The sequence below is a fragment of the Chlamydotis macqueenii genome, chromosome 3, assembly GCF_036417535.1.
Source record: "Chlamydotis macqueenii isolate bChlMac1 chromosome 3, bChlMac1.mat, whole genome shotgun sequence".
NCBI classification, from domain to species: Eukaryota; Metazoa; Chordata; class Aves; order Otidiformes; family Otididae; genus Chlamydotis; species Chlamydotis macqueenii.
In genome coordinates, this window is record NC_141558.1 from 98,893,602 (window position 1) to 98,911,496 (window position 17,895).

Below are 17,895 nucleotides of genomic sequence, written 5' to 3' on the forward strand. Positions count from 1 at the left end.
GCGGGAGGCACTCCCCGTCCGGCGGCAGCATGGCGACCGGCGTGGAGCTGGGCTTCGCGGAGGCGGTGGGGCCGGACGGCGGCTGGCGGCTGCGCAGCGCCTACTTCCCCAGCAAGGTTGGGGGGCGACCGGCGTGGTTGGGCGAGGCCGGGCTGCCGGGCCCCGCCGCCTTGCGCTGCGGCCGCTGCCAGCAGCCCTGCGCCCTCCTGCTCCAGCTGTACGCGCCGCTGCCCGACCGCCCCGGCGCCTTCCACCGCACCCTCTTCGTCTTCGCCTGCCGCGGCGCCGCCTGCTACCGCCTGCCGGGCCCGCGGGGGCCCCTCTGCGGTGAGGTGGGGGGGACGGTGAGCGAGGGGAGGGAGGGGCGAGGGCCGCCGCCGCGCTGACCGCCGCCTCTCGCCCGCAGTGTTCCGGAATCAGCTGCCGCGGCGGAACGACACCTACCCCGAGGAGCCGCCCCCCGAGGAGCTGCCGCCGGGCCCTGCCGCCGCCGCTGCCGCGCCTCCCCGCCGGCTGCGCAACGGCGCCGCGCTCTGCCGCGTCTGCGGCTGCCTGGGGCCCCGCGTCTGCGGGCGCTGCCGCTCCGCTGCCTACTGCGGCCCCGAGCACCAGGCGCTGGACTGGCGGCGGGGGCACCGGCGGTCCTGCGGGCAGCACGCTGCCGGAGGTGGGTCTGGGCCGGGGGCGGCGGGCGCGCTTCTCGTTGGCTCCGTGGCTTCCGAGCTGCGGTGTACCCGCTCCGATCGCTCGGTGTTCGCCCAGAGGCGTGGCCGTGTTGGAAAGCCGGCAGGCCTTCCGGCGTGCCGAGCTTGCTTCTTAGTGGGGTACGGGCCTGCAGAGGGGAGGAAAAAGCAGCTTGTGTCTTTTGCATCGTTCTGGGATTTGTAAGGAAACCACTGGTAATTCTTTCAGGTGCTTTCCCGCCCCCCCCCCCCCCCCCCCCCCGCCACGTTAGATGTTTACTTCCGTGACATAAAAATGTAGAATCTTTGTTTTTTTCTGGAAGGCTAAGAAATGGAAGGCGTACCTTTGGTCTCTTTCAAAGACTTCTTTCTGTCTGCCTTATGTCATAAAAAGTTGAAAGGATGTAGACCGATTTTTTTTTTCCTTTTGCAGGCTACTTTTAAAATAGCTTAGTCATAAATGGTGAAGGAGCATACAAAGGTGGTGCCTTCACAGGATGCTGTGATGGTCAGTAGATGGAAAGAGTACTTCCCACGAGTGGGCTATTTTAGAGAGCCTTTTCTTAAGCCATCCCCTCTCCTGCTGTCATCTCATTGATACCTCGTTTGTTTGCTGGTTGTTAATGGGACAAGTATAGAGTATTTGAAGTATTTTTTTAGTCCTCAGAGGTCTGAGGTGTGATTAAACTTGCTACATGTGATGTATCTCCCGTTGTACACCCTGGGATGGTAGTCCCAAAAACTTTGAAGTGGAAATAAAGCAGAACACGTTGATGTGTGCAAATTGAGTTATGGGTCAGACATTTGAAACATTAACTGAAACAGCAGCAACATAGTAGCATGTAGTTGATACCGTTGTTACAGAAGGTATACTTGATGTATTTGTGGAAACCTTGCCTACTCACAATACGCAAAGGAAAAATAAGAAAAAATGGTATGGCCTCAAGGCACCTGACGTGTGTGCATATGCTACTCAGAACGAGGTCTGCACAGAGCTGTCCAGCTGCAGGGTTTGGTTTTTAAAATGCAGCTGCTAACACTGTTTAGTATTTTGTGTCTCTTGGATTTACAGATTCAAAACAATGTCACCTGCTGTAGTTTCTACTGTCCTTAACATAAAACCTTTTTTACCTTTAAATCAAGTTTAGCAGTGTAAATCGCTCTTGCTCATGCAATGCTTGTGCAGTACTTTTGCTGTGCAGTTTGCTCTGTAGCTTTTGGGGAGAAGGACTTGTAATATGAGATCATGTTGTGAAGTGGTATCTGTTTTCTGTTTTGTAGGTGACTCAGCAGATGGAATTCCAGAGCATAATGAATTCCTTTTTCCAGAATATGAAATTTTGATAGAACCTGAGGAACCAGAATTTCCTGCTGACAGCAGCGTAGATCCCAATGATGAACAAGGAGCTGTAGACACATCAAAGGACCTGAAAGAACAAGAGGAACTCAGAGCTCCAGGCAGTGCAGGTAAGAAACAAGATGCTGTCTGTAGTTCTTCCTAATGAAGCTGGTATTACATCTTTAAAATACAAAATACTGTGATTTTTAAGTGTTCATTGTTAACTACTGGTGACAAAAGGCTAAATCTAGTGTCACTTGTGATACAAGTTTTTTTAATGCATCCCATAATACAAGTTGCTTTTAGGGGAGAGACTTGCTAAGCCCCAATCCCAGGAGCTGTTGAAGCAGCTGTTGCTGCATTGAAGCTGCAGGTTGCTGGGAGTTACACTGTGTCCCTGTGTGCTTCCCACAGGTAAGGAACAACTTCAGTGTGAAAAACAGGGCCCTGAACATCTGCTGGTGTGGACACTGTTGGAATCAGGAGATTGAGTTAGATGGTCTTGGCTTGACTTGCTTCAGTTTGTCTTGATTTACAAGGATTGTCTTCTGTGTCTGTGGTAGAAAAAAACTGTTCTGAGGCTATTTCGGTTGACCTTGAATTAAGCAGTTCAAGGGCAGGCACTCTGCTCCCCGCCCCCTAAAAAATTCATGCTATAATTGCAGCTGACCCCGCCAGCTTTGCACATGCCCGGGGTGGAGAGCTTGCGATGTTACAGGCGAAGGCTGCTGGGTTCCCAGCTGACCTTTACTGTGGTCTGAAGCTGTGTCAAGACTGCTTGGTGCCCCACATTGTTGTGAACCTGAGTGTAGCAGATACATTCTTCAGTGCTAGGGACTGAGGTCTGGCACGGGCATGGCACAGGTGCCTGTCCCAGATGTCAGCAGCCTCAGCACTCCCTGCTGGGAGCCATAAACTCTGGGAGATTAACTCGGTCCCTTTCCAGCATTCCGCTACTGACATCTACATTTAAAATGCAACTAAAGCTAGTAAATGGATCTTTTTGTGACTGGATCTTAATATGTCACAAAAAAAAAAAGAAAAAAAAGGTCTTAGTGATTTACACTGGGAATGATTCTTGAGAGCAAAATGCACTTACAGATGCAATATTGTTTTTAATTTTTGTCTGTCTTGTGTTAGCCTGTAGCCTTTGTGTTTTGTTCTTTTTTTCTTGCTTAGGTGAAGCATTTCAATCCTTAGATGAAGAGACATTAGAAGCAATGGCAAAACACGAGACAGAAGAAGACAAGATCTTCCAAATGTTTAAAGAGCGAGTAGCTGCTGAACCAGAGCAGGTCAGAAGATGGGGCAGCCTTAGAACTTACAGGTTCTGGCACAGCATTCTGCTGCACCTGCAAACTGTATTGCGGCCTTTCATACCTGATGGGGATGCCTCCTCATCCTCCACACACCTTAACCAGCGTACCCTAATCTTCCGTATGTGCAGAACTTGATTCATGCTGAAGTAGGAATTTAGCACCTGCTTATCTAACTCAAACAGAAATGGGTCAGGATGAGAAGGCACAGGGGTGCTGAAGCCAAGGAGGACCTGCCATCCTGTGAAGTGGTTCTCACCAAAGGAGGTGATGAACCATCGTTCTCTTCCCCTTTGGCCATGTTGGCTTCCCTCCTCAGCAGAACTGAAACTGCAATGAGGAGCTCTGTCACTGTCACCAGCTGCATGGGGGGATTGGTTTGGCTTTTTCTAAGATTGAACAAATCAATGATGACTTTAAAATTTCTACTATTTAAAACAGAAATCTTCCCCCCTACTATTTCTTGCTAACACAGGAGGCTGAAAAAAGCTACGTTGTCAAATAGAAACAAGGTTCATGGTTCCGTTCAAAGGAAACACAGGCCGAAATCCATGAATGTGGTGGAGGAAGAGGAAAATCTGTGTGTTACTTGGTAGCTGAGGGGTGAGGGTGCACATCCAGAAAGTAGGAGACTTTGAGTCTCTCCCCTCCGCTGTTTGGGGTAGGTGCATCACCTCCCTCTCTGACCATCCCCATACTGTCCTTTTGTTGATAACGCCTGATTTGCTATATAAATATTTAGATAGTAACAGAACAACAAAGGGATGAATGCTTGAAAATGCCTCCTTCTTGGAGACTAGGATTGCACTTAGGTGCAGAACTGCAAACAGAGCTGGGTTGCATTCCTGATTTTCTGTGCACTTCTCTCTGTTGATCTGTCAGTCTGCTTTCCTCCATCTCAGGGCTACAGAATACCTGACCTAGCGTTTCTGGGTCCTTTAATTAGAGAAATAGAAATCACTGCAATTTATCCCTGCATCATTGAAAAAATGCTGTATGAATACTCACAGGACTCAAAATAGTTAAGAAAATATTTTAAAAAAAATCTGTCTTACTTAAAACACTGCATTTGCAACTCATACACTTTGCCTTGGGTACTACGTAAAGGAGCTGACCTTTTTCTGCACCATCTTACTGTTTCATGTATGTCAGTAAATACCAATTTTATACCAAGATGAACAGACATTCTTGAGAGTTTACTTAAACTTCTGTTTTATATCAGATTATTAGATACTGCAGAGGAGGAGGAGGCCCAATCTGGGTATCAGGGGAAAATATTCCTGAAGAAAAAGATATCCCAAATTGTTTATGTGGTGCCAGAAGGACTTTTGAATTCCAGGTATGTAAATTCATTTAAAGATGCTGTAGGTGATGTAGTTCAGACTTAACAGGTTCTAATTGTAGCACCAACAAGGTGTTGGCTTGTAATTAGAGCAGGGTGGTTGAAGTTGCTACAAACTAACTATGCTAAATTGTGGAGAGCCCTTACTTACTATTGTAACTGCTTTTTCCTGTAGGACTTTCACATGTAGAAGGTAGGTTCCCATGTGGTTATTTGCACCATCCATAAAATGGTGCACTTGTGAATATGGAATAATCTCTTAAGTAATAGGAGTCTGGTATTGTATATTTAAAAAGAGCCTTCACGATGTGAATTGGAAATATGTCTGGCTGGAAGTATTCAGCTGTAGAATTCTGAATGCTAGAAGCATCTGTATGGTGCATACACCTACTGTCACGCAAAGACAAAGCATAGCCACGAAGATAATTTCAAATGGAAGAAGGCTTACAAATCAGGCGCTGCTTAGTCAAATAAAACTTCTTAGATAAAATAAGCAGGGCCATGCCTTTCATTCCCTGTACATCTGCTGCACTGTTTGGGGAATTCCAAAGGGGCTTTACTTGAGCTGCTGTGTTACTTAGTAGTTTCCACTGGGATTTTGTTTTAAGAGAGCATAAATGAAGGCAGGACCCTTCCTGGGGAAGAGATGCAGGGAGAGGGTAGAGAGCTGTGGCCTGCCTCTAAACCCTTGTTTTCCTTTGAAGATTATGCCACAGCTGCTGAACCACCTTCAGGTCGACAGCCTCGGAGAGAGCATTGACTGGGGGACACTGGTAGTGTACACTTGTGCTGACAACTGCGGTGAGGGAAACGAATACCTGGAAGAGTTCATATGGAAACAAGACTTCTCTGCAGGCTCTATTTAACTTCCATCCAGTTACTAAGTCAAATCTAAATAGAAAACTTGCCTTGTTTCATCTCTGCACTCAGCAAACAGGTGATTGAACTGAAGTCACTGATACCTGTGTACCTTGTCACAGTGGTAGAACTACTAAAAGTAGACCTTTGCCACCTCTCTGTTGTGCTCTGCAGGAGCTTTTACTTCAGCCTGGTAATGAAGCCAGATGCATTTGTTCAGTGAATTTCACTCACTTCAAATCTCAATTCTGAATGTTTAAATAAAGATTAAATATTTTTGGATTGGTGAAAGTATAATTTGTTGGCGACTGAACTTTCAGAACTTAGATTGTTGTCTGACAGGATTTTCTTTGTGCTACTCTAAAATGACCATTAATTCACAGAGAAAAGCAGACTACGGTAAGATCGTTCGTGTGCTTATGCTCAAGAGGTGTACAGAAGTCGTAGCTAAGACAAGGCTGCATAGCCTTTCCCTGTGGAACTTAAATGCACTTCCCTTCCTCACAAAGTACACTGAGTCTAACTTGGCAGTTGTTACATGTTCCAGTTGAGTGGTTATCCAAGATAAAATGCTCAAAAATTAAGTAGGTGTTTTATCTGACTTAAAACTATTATTAACTGAATTAAACTATTTCTGCATGGGACTGGTGCAGAAGCAGTTTAAAGAAAGCCAGCTGTACCAGAACAGGGTTGTCTTGTTACTTACTGCCTGTAGCAGCAGATTATCTAGCTGAATTTTACCTTCAGTCTCTCCTCCTTGGTGAAGTTTAAACGTAAGTGCTCTCTGTAGAGATTGTTCTGATAGTTGACTGTCATACAGCAGAGGCAAGAGAAAAATGAAGCTGTAATGCTGAATTTACTGTGGTGGTTGATTTATTCCTCCTGCGGCTCTAGCTACATTTGCAGAAAAGATAAGGCTTTTTTTTTGTGTGTGTCTCAGTACAGAATTTATTTCAGTTACGTGTTCCCTTATCCTGCTCAAATGCTTCATGTCTGCTTACCAGTGATTCAGAAGGTGATATTATGAAAGCCCTAGGCCCACTTCTGGGGTTTTTTTTTTTTGTATTAATTTAGATGTTGGAAATACTCAAATGAGCAGGCAGGGACTGCTTTTAAGTATAAGCTGCTTGGTCATCACAGAACTTAATTTCTAAGAGGGTAGTTTTAAGCCTTGGTCCATGCCCTGGAACAGCAAACTACCTTAAGTCACTATAGTACAGCTTGACTGATTTTATTGAAAACTCCAAGTTCTCCTGCAGAATTTAGAGTTTTGCAGATCAGCTGGTAATAGCTCTAGGTCCTGCAAAAATTATGTTCAAGAGCACTCAGGAATGTTCACTAGCTCACAGTGGCGAGTGGTGTGGCACAGAAGGCGATGCAGTGTTTGGGTATCTTGAATTTACCCTGGCAAAGCGTATTAAACAGCAGCTTTCTGGTAAGATCAATGAAACCAGTTATTAAAATACCTGAAAAAAACCACTGGTGTGCACTGCTATGGGGGGGCAGTAGAGAGGACTAAAGATTAAGCTCTCTCAGGATTTGCAGACAGAGCAGTAGCAAAGCCAACCAAAACTTCATTTTGTCTGAATGAAACACCAACTTACTTAGTAAATAAAGAGACCATGGTTGTTACATTTGGGTTAGTTTTAGATAAAAGCTGTTTGAAAGAATGCGCAAGTCACAGAAAAGAGGTTACTATTACTGGAAATGTACTGGAGAAAAAAAAAAGTTTATTTTTAGTTCTCAGCCCATTAAGCTTCAAGCACAGTTCAGAGGGAAGATTATGTACATACTGACTCTAGGCAGAAGGGCTTTGACACTTTACAGGAACACTAATATAGTGAGACTGTCAGAGTTGGTAAAATACAAAAGTAGTAATTTAAAGAATTCTAAAAGCTAAGCAGGGATCTTTTGTTCCAATTTAGCCAAGTGTAGCTATTTAAGACTTGCATAAATCCCCATCTGCTGAACGTGAGGCAACACGTACTTTAACATAAACTTTTTTAACCAGTCCTCTTTTGCTTTAACATACTAGAAACAGTCAAGCTAGATGTTGCCGAGGATGTGACTGCCGGTAAGCACGCCAGAGCATTGTTAAGATTCTTTCAAAAACACAAGTGACTTACAGTAGTGCATGTGCTATTGAAAAATCCAGATTAAATTTTAAAAAAGTTTCCAATGTATTTCACTCTACCAGCTGGGCAATTTTAAAATTCATTAAGACAGTTCCCGTAATTGTATAAACAGGGTTTATTGTACATGTGGAGCTGAAGGAAGAAAGAGAAGGAAGGTATATATTATATATATATGTACAGTGAGCCATTTTCATTAATAAATTTATTCTGCCTTGCTTAACACTGGAAAAAGGGAATGTGTCTGGCACCAAAGAAATTTAAAATTGAAAAAATTTAAAAGCTTAAGTTCTGAAAATTATAAAAACCATGGTCTTATGGAAGGAAGTTAAAACTTATATACATGGCAACTTAAATGGTTTATACACTCGTGTGACACGGTTGCATCTGTCTTTTAAACCAAATTACAGATTTTCTATTAATAGAACTGGCATTAAAACTATTTAAAAGCTAGAATATAAATAAAACTTGGAGGGACTGCTCCAGGAACAGCCCAGGAAAGCAACTCACAGTAACTCAGTAGACATAATCAATAATACAGTTCCCCTCGAGCATCAGGGGAGTAGGCACTAACTGGGAAACAGTCCAAGTCCTGGTGTTGCAGTTTCACTGGAAGTCCATCTCCTGTTACTGCTGTGCCATACGTGATACCTTTTAAAATATACCCCCAATTTCTCCAAAAGATGTAGAAACCGTTACGTTGTCTTTCTGAAACCCTTTAAAATAGGATAGATGTTTTCAAATGCTTCATAGATTTCTGCTCGTACTTTAGCACCTAGAAAGAAAGGTAATTAAGTTAGTTTGTACCTTTTGCCACACACTTAATTTTAACTTTTAGAATATTTGAACGTGACACTATATAAAACCTATGCATATCCATAACTACCTAGAGGAGACCCAACTACAAAGCGCAGCCCTGTGGGATGTTTCTGCAGAAAGGCCTAACCAGTGGAGCTCCTCTGGGGAGCAAGGCCTGGCGATGGAGACCCCTGCAGAGGCCTGCCACTTGCCGTACTGCAGGGACATGCTCCTTCTTTTTGCCTGCAAGTCCATAGACTCAGCACAAGGGGAAAAGGAAGGGTGTAGAGGTGGAGTGCCTGAGGTTGAGGAGGTCCTAGATCTTGGTTGTCTCCCCTTCTTTGGCTGCTGTATCAAAGGAGGATGTTAGAAGCTTCCAGCCAAGCTGTCAAAGAACAGTTGGCTCACTCACAGACCCCCAGCACACAGAAACAGACTTTCAGATTTTGCCAGAAACATTACCTGCGCTCTTACAGCTTTTTGGGCACCTGCATGCTGGATTAGTATTCATGATCATCGCTTATATGGATTTAACCAGACCTGTGGTTTGCTTTGTGTGTTCTCATTCACAGAAGACCGTACTAGCTGCTCGCTCTCAGTAGTCTTCTCTAAAGGAAAGTACCTAGCAGCTTACATACTTCTGGGATCATTGTGTGTTCTCCATGACACAATCTAAATCTAACCTACTGGAATAGGATACTGTCTTAACTTACCAGTTAAAACCACTTTTCCCGAAACAAAAATAAGCAGAACAATTCTTGGCTTGATCATTCTGTAGATTAAGCCAGGAAACAACTCTGGCTCGTAGCTGTAAGAGAAGAAAGTGACAGTGTTTAAATGCGCTTGCAGACACATGTTCCAGTCTTTCATCTGCAGGACTACAGCAATGGGCAGACCAGATGCAGACTTGACTGAAATTTGGAGAGAGTAGCGGGAAAGATGATTGTGATGGTTCATATTGGGCAACATCAGTTGTTACACCCAAGGCAGAGCAGCAATGGGAACAAAGCAGGTTTCCCTCTGGTGCAAGGGAATAACCTGAACAGAAGTCTCTAAGCTAGTCAATACGCAGCAAGAATGAAACACAAGCAAGCCTTGTTTTACCTGCTGAACTGCTGGTGTGTGAGCACCAATCCTTCTAATCTGATGGGAAATTTCACATCACAGCTGCCCACCATGTTCTGAATTTTAAAATCCAAAAATTTTGCAGGAAAACCCAGTTTCTGAACAACTCTTGCGTACTTCCTTGCTGCCAGTCTGGATTGTTCCTCACTGGAGTGAGAAAATGATATCCGTATTATTTCCTTAGTTAAGTATTACTTGAAGCAAATAGCATTGAAGTACAAATTTTTAACTGGGAAAAAAAAGGTCTGTTGAGGGGGAGGGGAAGGTCACATGCAAAATTTTTTACATCCAAAATTAACAACTAGCACTGGTTTTCATGCTTATTTGGGTACTAGGATCCTGAACACCATTAATGTTGTACTCACTGTTCATGAGGCGGAAAACAGTAAATCATAACTCCACATACTTCACGCTCTTAAAATACTTACCCGAGTACCTCTCATGAGACATGAAAAATGTTTCTTATGTTTTCAGTGTAGAACAACTTCGAACTACTACTGCTAGAAAAATGCTTATTTCTATAAAAATCTGTACACTGCCAAAATCCTCTGCTTCATTCTCACCCAGGCATTCAAACTTGGGTTTAACACAACTGCACAGCCTTGCACACTGCTGCAGAACTCCGTTTGCTTCAGTTTTGTAAACTGACTGCTCCTAACGTAGAGTGAGGCAACTTGAACTTTAAGCGCCACCAGGCAGAGAAAGCGTTTCCTCTACATTCATCTCTGCTCATTAGCTAATTCCTTCTGAATTCTCTCCTGCCCACTGGAGTTGAGCTATGTTCAGTTTGCAATTCTTATGCTTTAATGATCATGTTAAGAACAGATCAGACTACAAGGACCAGAGACTTGGAGCTTCTGGCCTGTGATGAATGAAACCATTCAAATAAAAATAAAAATAATAATAAAAAAAAAAATCACTGTTCCTCTGCCACTGCCCCTACAGTTTAAGCAGTTCCAGTGCATAGTCATTGAAATTTTTAAATTATTAGGAAAAAAAAAATAGATAACTGCAAAGCCAAAAAAAGGGAATATTGTAACCTCTGCAAACCAGAGCTTCAGAAACAGAACTACCATTTCCCCTTTCGTAGGGAAGTCCTTTCAGTCATGAAAGGACATTTTGTGAAGAAACGTACATCAGTCTATTTGAAATAACTGGGAAGCAAGCTTGGTTGTACTTGTGCAACTTTGTTCTACATATACAAATACTGTATACAAACAATAGTACTTCTAAAGCATCATGGTACAAGAGAAAACACAGCCTCAGTTATTTCGCTTGTAATGCCTAGACATACCTTTTTGCTCCTGTGCACACCATTTTTCCAGAGCTGAATATAAGTGCAGTAGTACGTGGTTCTCTTATTCTCATAATAACAGCAGCAAAACGCTAAAATGTGTGTAAGCGTTGAGACTATTAGTCATTCATTGCTGTAATCATTACATTAAATCCAAATTTTGATAATCTAAGTAGCAATTTACACTGTGTTGCAAAGAAATCCTAAGTTCAAACATACTTCTGGATCTCGCAAAGTTTACTTGAAACACTTAAACCGTAAGTAGGTTCAAACACACACACTGAGAGGTAGACTCAGACGGGAAGCATATTTACCATTGCAATCTTATTTTACGAAGCTCATCTCTCATTCGTGTATTTGCAACACATAAATAATGCTAACATTTGCAACAGAGCAATAAAGGCAACCTTAAAAATAATAATAAAAAAAATTTCTCCACATCTTAAAATTTGATCTGTTATAAGCAGGATGAAAGACTATCTATCTGCAAATATTCTATGATCTGGTTTTTTTTTTTTTGTGTCTTAAAAAAATTGGACACTGTTACAGTATCAGCAAACAGAACAGCTGGAGATCAAAGTTCTGTGTAAACAGAAGCCACCTCAACGACCACAGTAGAGCAGAGCAGCCCGGTCAGCTCTAGCTTTTCATTCTAAGTACTGTAACATCTCTGCCTGCATTTCCAAAACCTCTCTGAAGCAAGAGACACTAGAAACTGACGTGGGTGGGCGCACGCGCACACACACACACACACACAAACCCCTGTTTGCTGTTATATTTAACTTGGACCAGCTCACCATGCAGTCCCTTAAACTGTTCTGCTGACATAACCAAGGCGGTAGCGTGGGTTACCTAAGAGCACATTTGTCAAACTATGGCTTAAATAATACAGCCAAGCAACGTCTTTCATCGATAGATGAATGTACTGACTAAAAGTCAGGAGGGTCTTACATAACCCTTCTTTCCCTCCGCTGTGGAAAACAGCATTTCGTATTGACTACTCTAGCCTCAAGTTTTACAGAGCCACCTACCTCTGCCTTACGAGTCACCATAGCATGCTCAAATTTTTGCTGCACTAATGTCTTACTCACATGCAATTAGGTAACAGCATCACTGATAGAAACTTACAGTAAGTTATCACATATGCCAGTATGAGTGCTTTAATAAAGAGAGCAAAGTCCAGGTAAACTAGCAAAATCCCAAATACTAAAACAAAAACAAACAAACAAACAAAAAAAAAACAAAAAAACCCACACTCCAGGAAAACTGAAGCCTTGCCAAGGCAAGTCAATTCAGTTACGCAACATCTAAACTTCCATTAGAAATAGTGTCCAACTACTGTGGTTGCAAAGATAACATTTCCAAGAGGAGCCACCTGAATGAAAAAAGAAGTGCCATAATTTTCTTGATTCAACACTCCAGGTCCTCTGCTGTTGTTTGAAGTTTCCCAAGCTAAAAAAAACCCCCGATTTTAACAAACTGCTATTTAGAAGCAGCAGGCAACTTGGAAGTCAACACAGAAAAAAAAAAAAATTCATTTTGCTGTTCCACCAAACCTAGACATTGGGAGCAAGGAGATGGTGGGAGTACTGGGGGACACCACGCAGGAGTGGAGCTCAGAGGGGAAGCAAGACCGTAAAAACCCAGGGACTGCACTGCAACCACAAGAATTCCAGGGGAGCAGTCAGGTGGAGGATGGCACGGCGTATACAGAACAACCGTGCCTCTGGCAGGAGCCCAGAAGCTGAATTCTTCCTTCCTTTCTCCTTCTTGGGAGACAGGGAACAAGGCTTCAGCATCACATATTTCACAGTAATATGAAAAAGGACCTTTCTGAGCACAATGAACAAACATGCCCACGTGAGTAGCAGCAGAGGCTAGTTCTACAACAACAAACTTGGCCAGGGTATTACATTGTTGATTAGGTTCTTCCTAAACATCCTGTGTTCTTTCTATATCTACCAAATTACAATCTGGTGCAAAACACAGCTACATCAGTATAAAAATGCTTTTTACTAGTTTGACAGAATGTTCTAAGTTTATTAAAGATTTCTTTTTTTAACTACAGTATAAAACTGCATCTGTAGTAGAAAGGTTTTTTCAATCTATTTTAGCAAACTATACCTGCAACCTGTGCCTTCGACGCATCTGTTACAGGATGAACTCTAGCACGTTTCTCTTACCTTGGGATTATATTCAGCATTTCGGGCACGAAGCGCAATAGTTTTTAGGTCAAGTTTGCAACCAAGATTCACCGTGGACACAATATTCCTGAAGACAGTTCAGAGAAATACATTAAAAAGATAATAAAGAATTAATGCGTCTTCCTCATTTTTTAACCATGCTTGATTAATTTTGTTTGTTTTCTGTGTTTTTCTTTTAAATTTGTTTATCCAAGCGAGTTTGAATGACATCTTTCCTACTGACAGGAGCACTGCTCTGGCTCAGGAACCTCCTTTTGTAGGGCAGTAGCTCCTAAGGCACGATTGCTGACTCCTCCTTATCTGCCAGCTATTATCTCATGAGAAGAACCTCTATTTCAGTTTAGCAGGAAAAATTCGTGATGCTGAGAGCCCCCACCACAATCAGGGAAGCTGCTGGAAACAGAAGAAAATGAGGTAGCAAGTGCCATCTGAAATTTTCCTTGGAAGAAGAGGTGCAGGACTAAGTGGGAATGACCCAGGAGGTAAACCCGTTGCCAGGCAATAGGAAAACAGGTCTGTAGAAAGCTTAAGAGAAGTTCCTAGATGGAAAATTTCCTTGGAAACTTGTTTTCTGGGAAAACCCTGAAATCTAAAGGTCCTCAATGGGGGGGAAAAAAAAAAACAACCCAGAAATAGGAGGAACTACTCTTTCAGTGCAAAATTCACGTTAGCAACCATTTCTCTTTGAGCCTTCCATAAATTGCTGTAAAAGTCTCTTTAGAACTAACGTTAGGTAAAAACACTTTCACAGCTAAACCTAGAATTAATTCTAGGGCTTTTTTTCCCCTTACCGCAAACTCAGCTGTAGCTATGAACTAGAAAAGTGAACATGGAATGTTAAGTACAACTCAGGTCTAGCACTTAAGACTAGCAACTAGTTCCTTCCCCTCTACCCTTCTAGTTCCCTCTCAGTTGTGATAGTTCCTGTATTATGCTTTAATATCTCACTAACAAAATTTTACACACAGTGAAGTGGAGCTATTTGCTTTTCTGCGAACAGGTCACAAGTATCCAGTAAATGAGAAATGAGAATACATTTCCAGGTATGCATATTTTGAAATTCCAGATTATCAACCCAGACTACTTCATACCTAAAGCATGATGAACTCCTGAAGTGTGGAGAGTTAAAATGACAATGGCGCTAAATGAAGACATATCTAACATCCTCTACTGGCGTGCTTAAAAGATCTGTGGTTGACAAATCACTAAGAAACTGTTTCTTTTGCTAAGTGATTTAGTAACAAAGCTGAGCTAAAAATAAAAGCAAAAATTACTCATATCGCTAGAGAAGACTCATAAATTCTCAGGGCCTCCCCTCCCACCGAAATGCAATACCCAGTTCCTGATGTGGCTTTGGTCCTGAGTCTTCAAAGGGCTACCTGAGAAAGGACACACTGCACTAACACGCGGGACACTCACTGTAGCTGCGGCACTATCCCAGAGCTCTCGGACGCCGGTGTCGCAGGAGTTATTGGAGTCATTGGAGTCATTGGAGAGGGGTACAGAGGTGTGGTTCCTGGTAAAGGGGCTGTGGTAAGAGTCTGTGAGTGGAAGAGCTGGGGAGTTTGACCGGATGTCCCCTGTGTTGCCTGCTGTGATGTAGATTGCTGTGCTGCTTGCTGCTGCTGCTGCTGTCGCTGCTGCTCCTCTAGGATGGACAGACTGTTGGTGCTCTGGACAGGCTGTGGTGTCAGTCCTGTGCCATATGGCATCATCGGGCTAAAAATTGGAATTCCTGGAGTCATTGCACCCTACAGAAGAAAGCACAAAACAGAAAATACAGATCCTGCTGACTCCATTTTGTTTTTTAAGAGAAAAAGCTTGCAGGAGGAGTCTAAAAATAAATCAACATAAGTTAATCACATAAAACCTGAGGCATATAGCAGTAACTTGCTAAAAACAGAAAGCCCTTGGAAATGCAGTTGCTCTACAGAATAAAATATTACCTCTAGGGATCTGTCAGTTCTAGCACTGTTCATCTCCAGCCAGTGAAGCTGACACGCTTCTCGTACTACCTTGCAAGCATGTCTCAACTTTGACCCACAATTTAACCTGCAATTGTTTGAACAAAGACTGTGCCCGTCGTACCACATGCATTCATAGCACAGCGACGGTCCCTTATGTATAAGTTGGTCTAAAGGGCAACCACCAAAATTAAATTAATATTTCTAGCTGGTCAGTCATGTTTCAACTTAAAGTAAGCATATATATATCAGCATCTTTCTTATATCTCAGGATATACAGATTGATGGGTTTAAAATCCTACTTTATACTAGTATTATTCTATACCTAGCATAATTTTTCATATCTGCAAACAAAAGATCTGAAGTTACGTGCAAGAAACAGAAAACACTTTCACAAAAAAATTCAGATCACAGTTATATGTTAAATAATTTGTTTTTACCTGAGGGGAGGCTAAGCCTTGAGCATAGGGTGGCAAGCTGTTGTTCTGATCCATGATTCCAGCGATTTCTTTGGTGAGGCCAGAAGTATTTCCTTCAGTTAATTTAAATCAACTTCAAATCCTGGAGGGTTTTTAACCCTTTAGAACATTCCAGCAAAGTAGCTTTTTAAGCCAAGCTGAAAGTGTTAGGAAAACATCAGCTCCAGAGAAATATGTGTTATGAGTCTAAAATACTAATCGAAGCCTGAAAAGAGAAAAAGTAGTATCATGAGAATAATACCTAAACACAAAACCAAAAGCAAACCCATCAGCTGCTGAGTTAGATAAGAGATGCCCACATACTAACACATATAGGAACATTTACACACACATGCAAAAGCCACAAAAATAACCTTTTTCAGGCACGCTCTACAGAACCTTTGCAGCGTTCTTCTGTTGAAGCCCCTGGCAGTTAACCTGACTCACATGAGCAGGCCTGTGTCTAACAGAATCCTCCCGCACAAACAACTCAAGCTGTTAATGCTCATTCTACTCCAAGCTTTGCTTTAGCTGAAAAAGCACTGATTTTTTTTTTTTTAGAACTGAATTCCACTGACTACTAACTGACAAGCTTACCAACACATTGCTTGTAAGTCTCTTCCTGGCCATTTTAAGGCTTGGGCTTCCAAAAACATGTTTTCTTCTCATGAAATCAGAACTACTCTTCCATTCACTTCCATAAAATAAAGCACTAACACACTTCAAACAACAATGACATGCATTTTAGGAGGGGGGGAAAAAAAAAGTAAAAGCTACTTTCCGGCACACAAGTGAAACGCACGCATGATTTTTTCTAACTGTACCTCTGTTGCTATGTTATGGAAATAAACAACCTAACTGGGGAATTTAAATGTTGCACCTTGATATCAATTTTTTTCCATTAATTTACAGCTTTCTTAACTAGATACCTATTGCCGAGAAATACTCAAGGTCATTTTTAGGCCTGAGGTAGGCCACCTCAAAATTTGAAGAAAGCCTATTCAGTCTTTTTTTTTTTTTTTAGTAGTTTGAGAGCTCAGAATTACATTAATATTTATACTGCAGCCGAAACAGCATGCTTTTTTGCCCCAAGACCATAAGATATCACCACCTTTACCCTCACCAGAGGCACCAAACAGACCATCCAGGTTTTACAACTTGGAGACGGGTTAAATTAGAAGCCTAAACATCCCCCTCGAAGAAACAAAGTCAACTCCTCGACAGCCCAGCTGTTCAGCAAGAAGTCTAGATACCAGGCGTGCCCGAACCCGCAGTTCAGGACACCACCTAGGCAGGGGTCCGACCTCGGAACCGTGTAACCCCGGCTTGCTCGCACCCCCACGACAGACATCGGGGCACGTTTCTGCCGGGGCCACACACACACCTCGGAGGAGGCCCCCACCCACTCCCCGCGCCCCCTTCCAGCACCTCCCCCCTAACACACAGCAGCGCTCGGAAAGAGCCCGTTCCGCCATGAGGCGACCCCTCCCGCTTCTCCGCGCCGTCCGGCCCCCTTCCCCTGGGGAAGGCGGTAACGGCCGTAGTCACGCCGCTCCCGCGGCCATCCCGCCCCCCGGCACCAACGGCCGCCTCTCGCCTCCCAGACGCGCCGCGGAAGCCCTCCCCGCTTCCCCCGCGGCTCAGGCCGGCCCGGAGGGCCCAGCTCTGCGGCGGGGAGGCGCGGAGCAAGTCCGGCCCCGCGCACCGCCCCCGCCCGGCCCGCGCCATCGCGGCCCCACTGGCACCCGTCGTTCTCCCTCCCCTCCCCGGGCAGCAGGGCGTGCGGCGGCCGGGAGGAGGAATGGGGGGGAGAGGCGAGCGCGGCGCGGCCGGTACCTGCCGCTCCCGGCGCTACCCCGCCGTCACCGCGCAGCGCCCGCGGGAGCCGAGCCGAGCCGAGCTGCGCCCCGCGCCCGCGCCGCCGGCGCATCTTGAGTGCGTCACTTCCGCCCGGCGCCCGCACCGCCTCCCCCGCCGCCATGTTCAGTGAGGGCGGGGGGAAGGTGGGTAGCGTGCTGCGCTGCCTGTGCTCAGGTCCCATGGAGACCTCAGCAAGAGCAGCTCTTCTTCCCGGGCAGAGGGACGGGCTTTTCCTCCAGAGTATCACAGGCATCCCCTGCCTCTCCCTCCTCCCCCGAACTTCATCCTTGGCACCTCTTCGTGCCTCTACCCCTGCACTTCCCGCTGGTTTCTACTCGTGCCATGGCGCCTGGCGCCGCAACCCCAGGACCCACCTCGGGGACCTTGTGTGCTTCCTGAACCTTCACAGCGTTTCTCAAGGTGCTCCCCGCTCCTTTTCCAGAGCAGGAGCCACCCTGCTCCCTCTCTGCTCAAACATGAGGGGTTCTTTGATCACCTTGCTACAGCTGCTATCAACCCGCT

General features: G+C 44.3%; 2 protein-coding genes across 3 annotated transcripts; one reads left to right on the forward strand and one right to left on the reverse strand.

Moving 5' to 3' along the window:
- The first annotated feature begins 29 nt into the window (after positions 1-29).
- Positions 30-5,820, forward strand: PDCD2 (programmed cell death 2). Its single transcript, XM_086745486.1, has 6 exons — positions 30-327; positions 407-667; positions 1,965-2,150; positions 3,202-3,317; positions 4,561-4,677; positions 5,385-5,820. Exons 1-6 carry the CDS (start codon positions 30-32, stop codon positions 5,544-5,546), a joined length of 1,140 nt encoding a protein of 379 aa, XP_086601612.1. The 3' UTR covers positions 5,547-5,820.
- Positions 5,821-7,770: 1,950 nt separating this feature from the next.
- Positions 7,771-17,442, reverse strand: TBP (TATA-box binding protein). 2 transcript variants are annotated; one of them, XM_086745142.1, is made up of 8 exons: positions 17,350-17,442; positions 15,496-15,739; positions 14,511-14,842; positions 13,071-13,158; positions 10,888-10,979; positions 9,573-9,740; positions 9,182-9,276; positions 7,771-8,445 (listed from the first exon to the last, which is right to left on the reverse strand). In XM_086745142.1, the coding sequence occupies exons 2-8, from the start codon at positions 15,547-15,549 to the stop codon at positions 8,366-8,368; spliced, it is 909 nt and encodes a 302-aa protein (XP_086601268.1). In that variant the 5' UTR covers positions 15,550-15,739; positions 17,350-17,442; the 3' UTR covers positions 7,771-8,365. The 2 variants fall into 2 exon arrangements, with proteins under 2 accessions (XP_086601268.1, XP_086601269.1); XM_086745143.1 differs by lacking the exon at positions 17,350-17,442 and adding an exon at positions 16,111-16,248.
- Between the last annotated feature and the right edge of the window lie 453 nt (positions 17,443-17,895).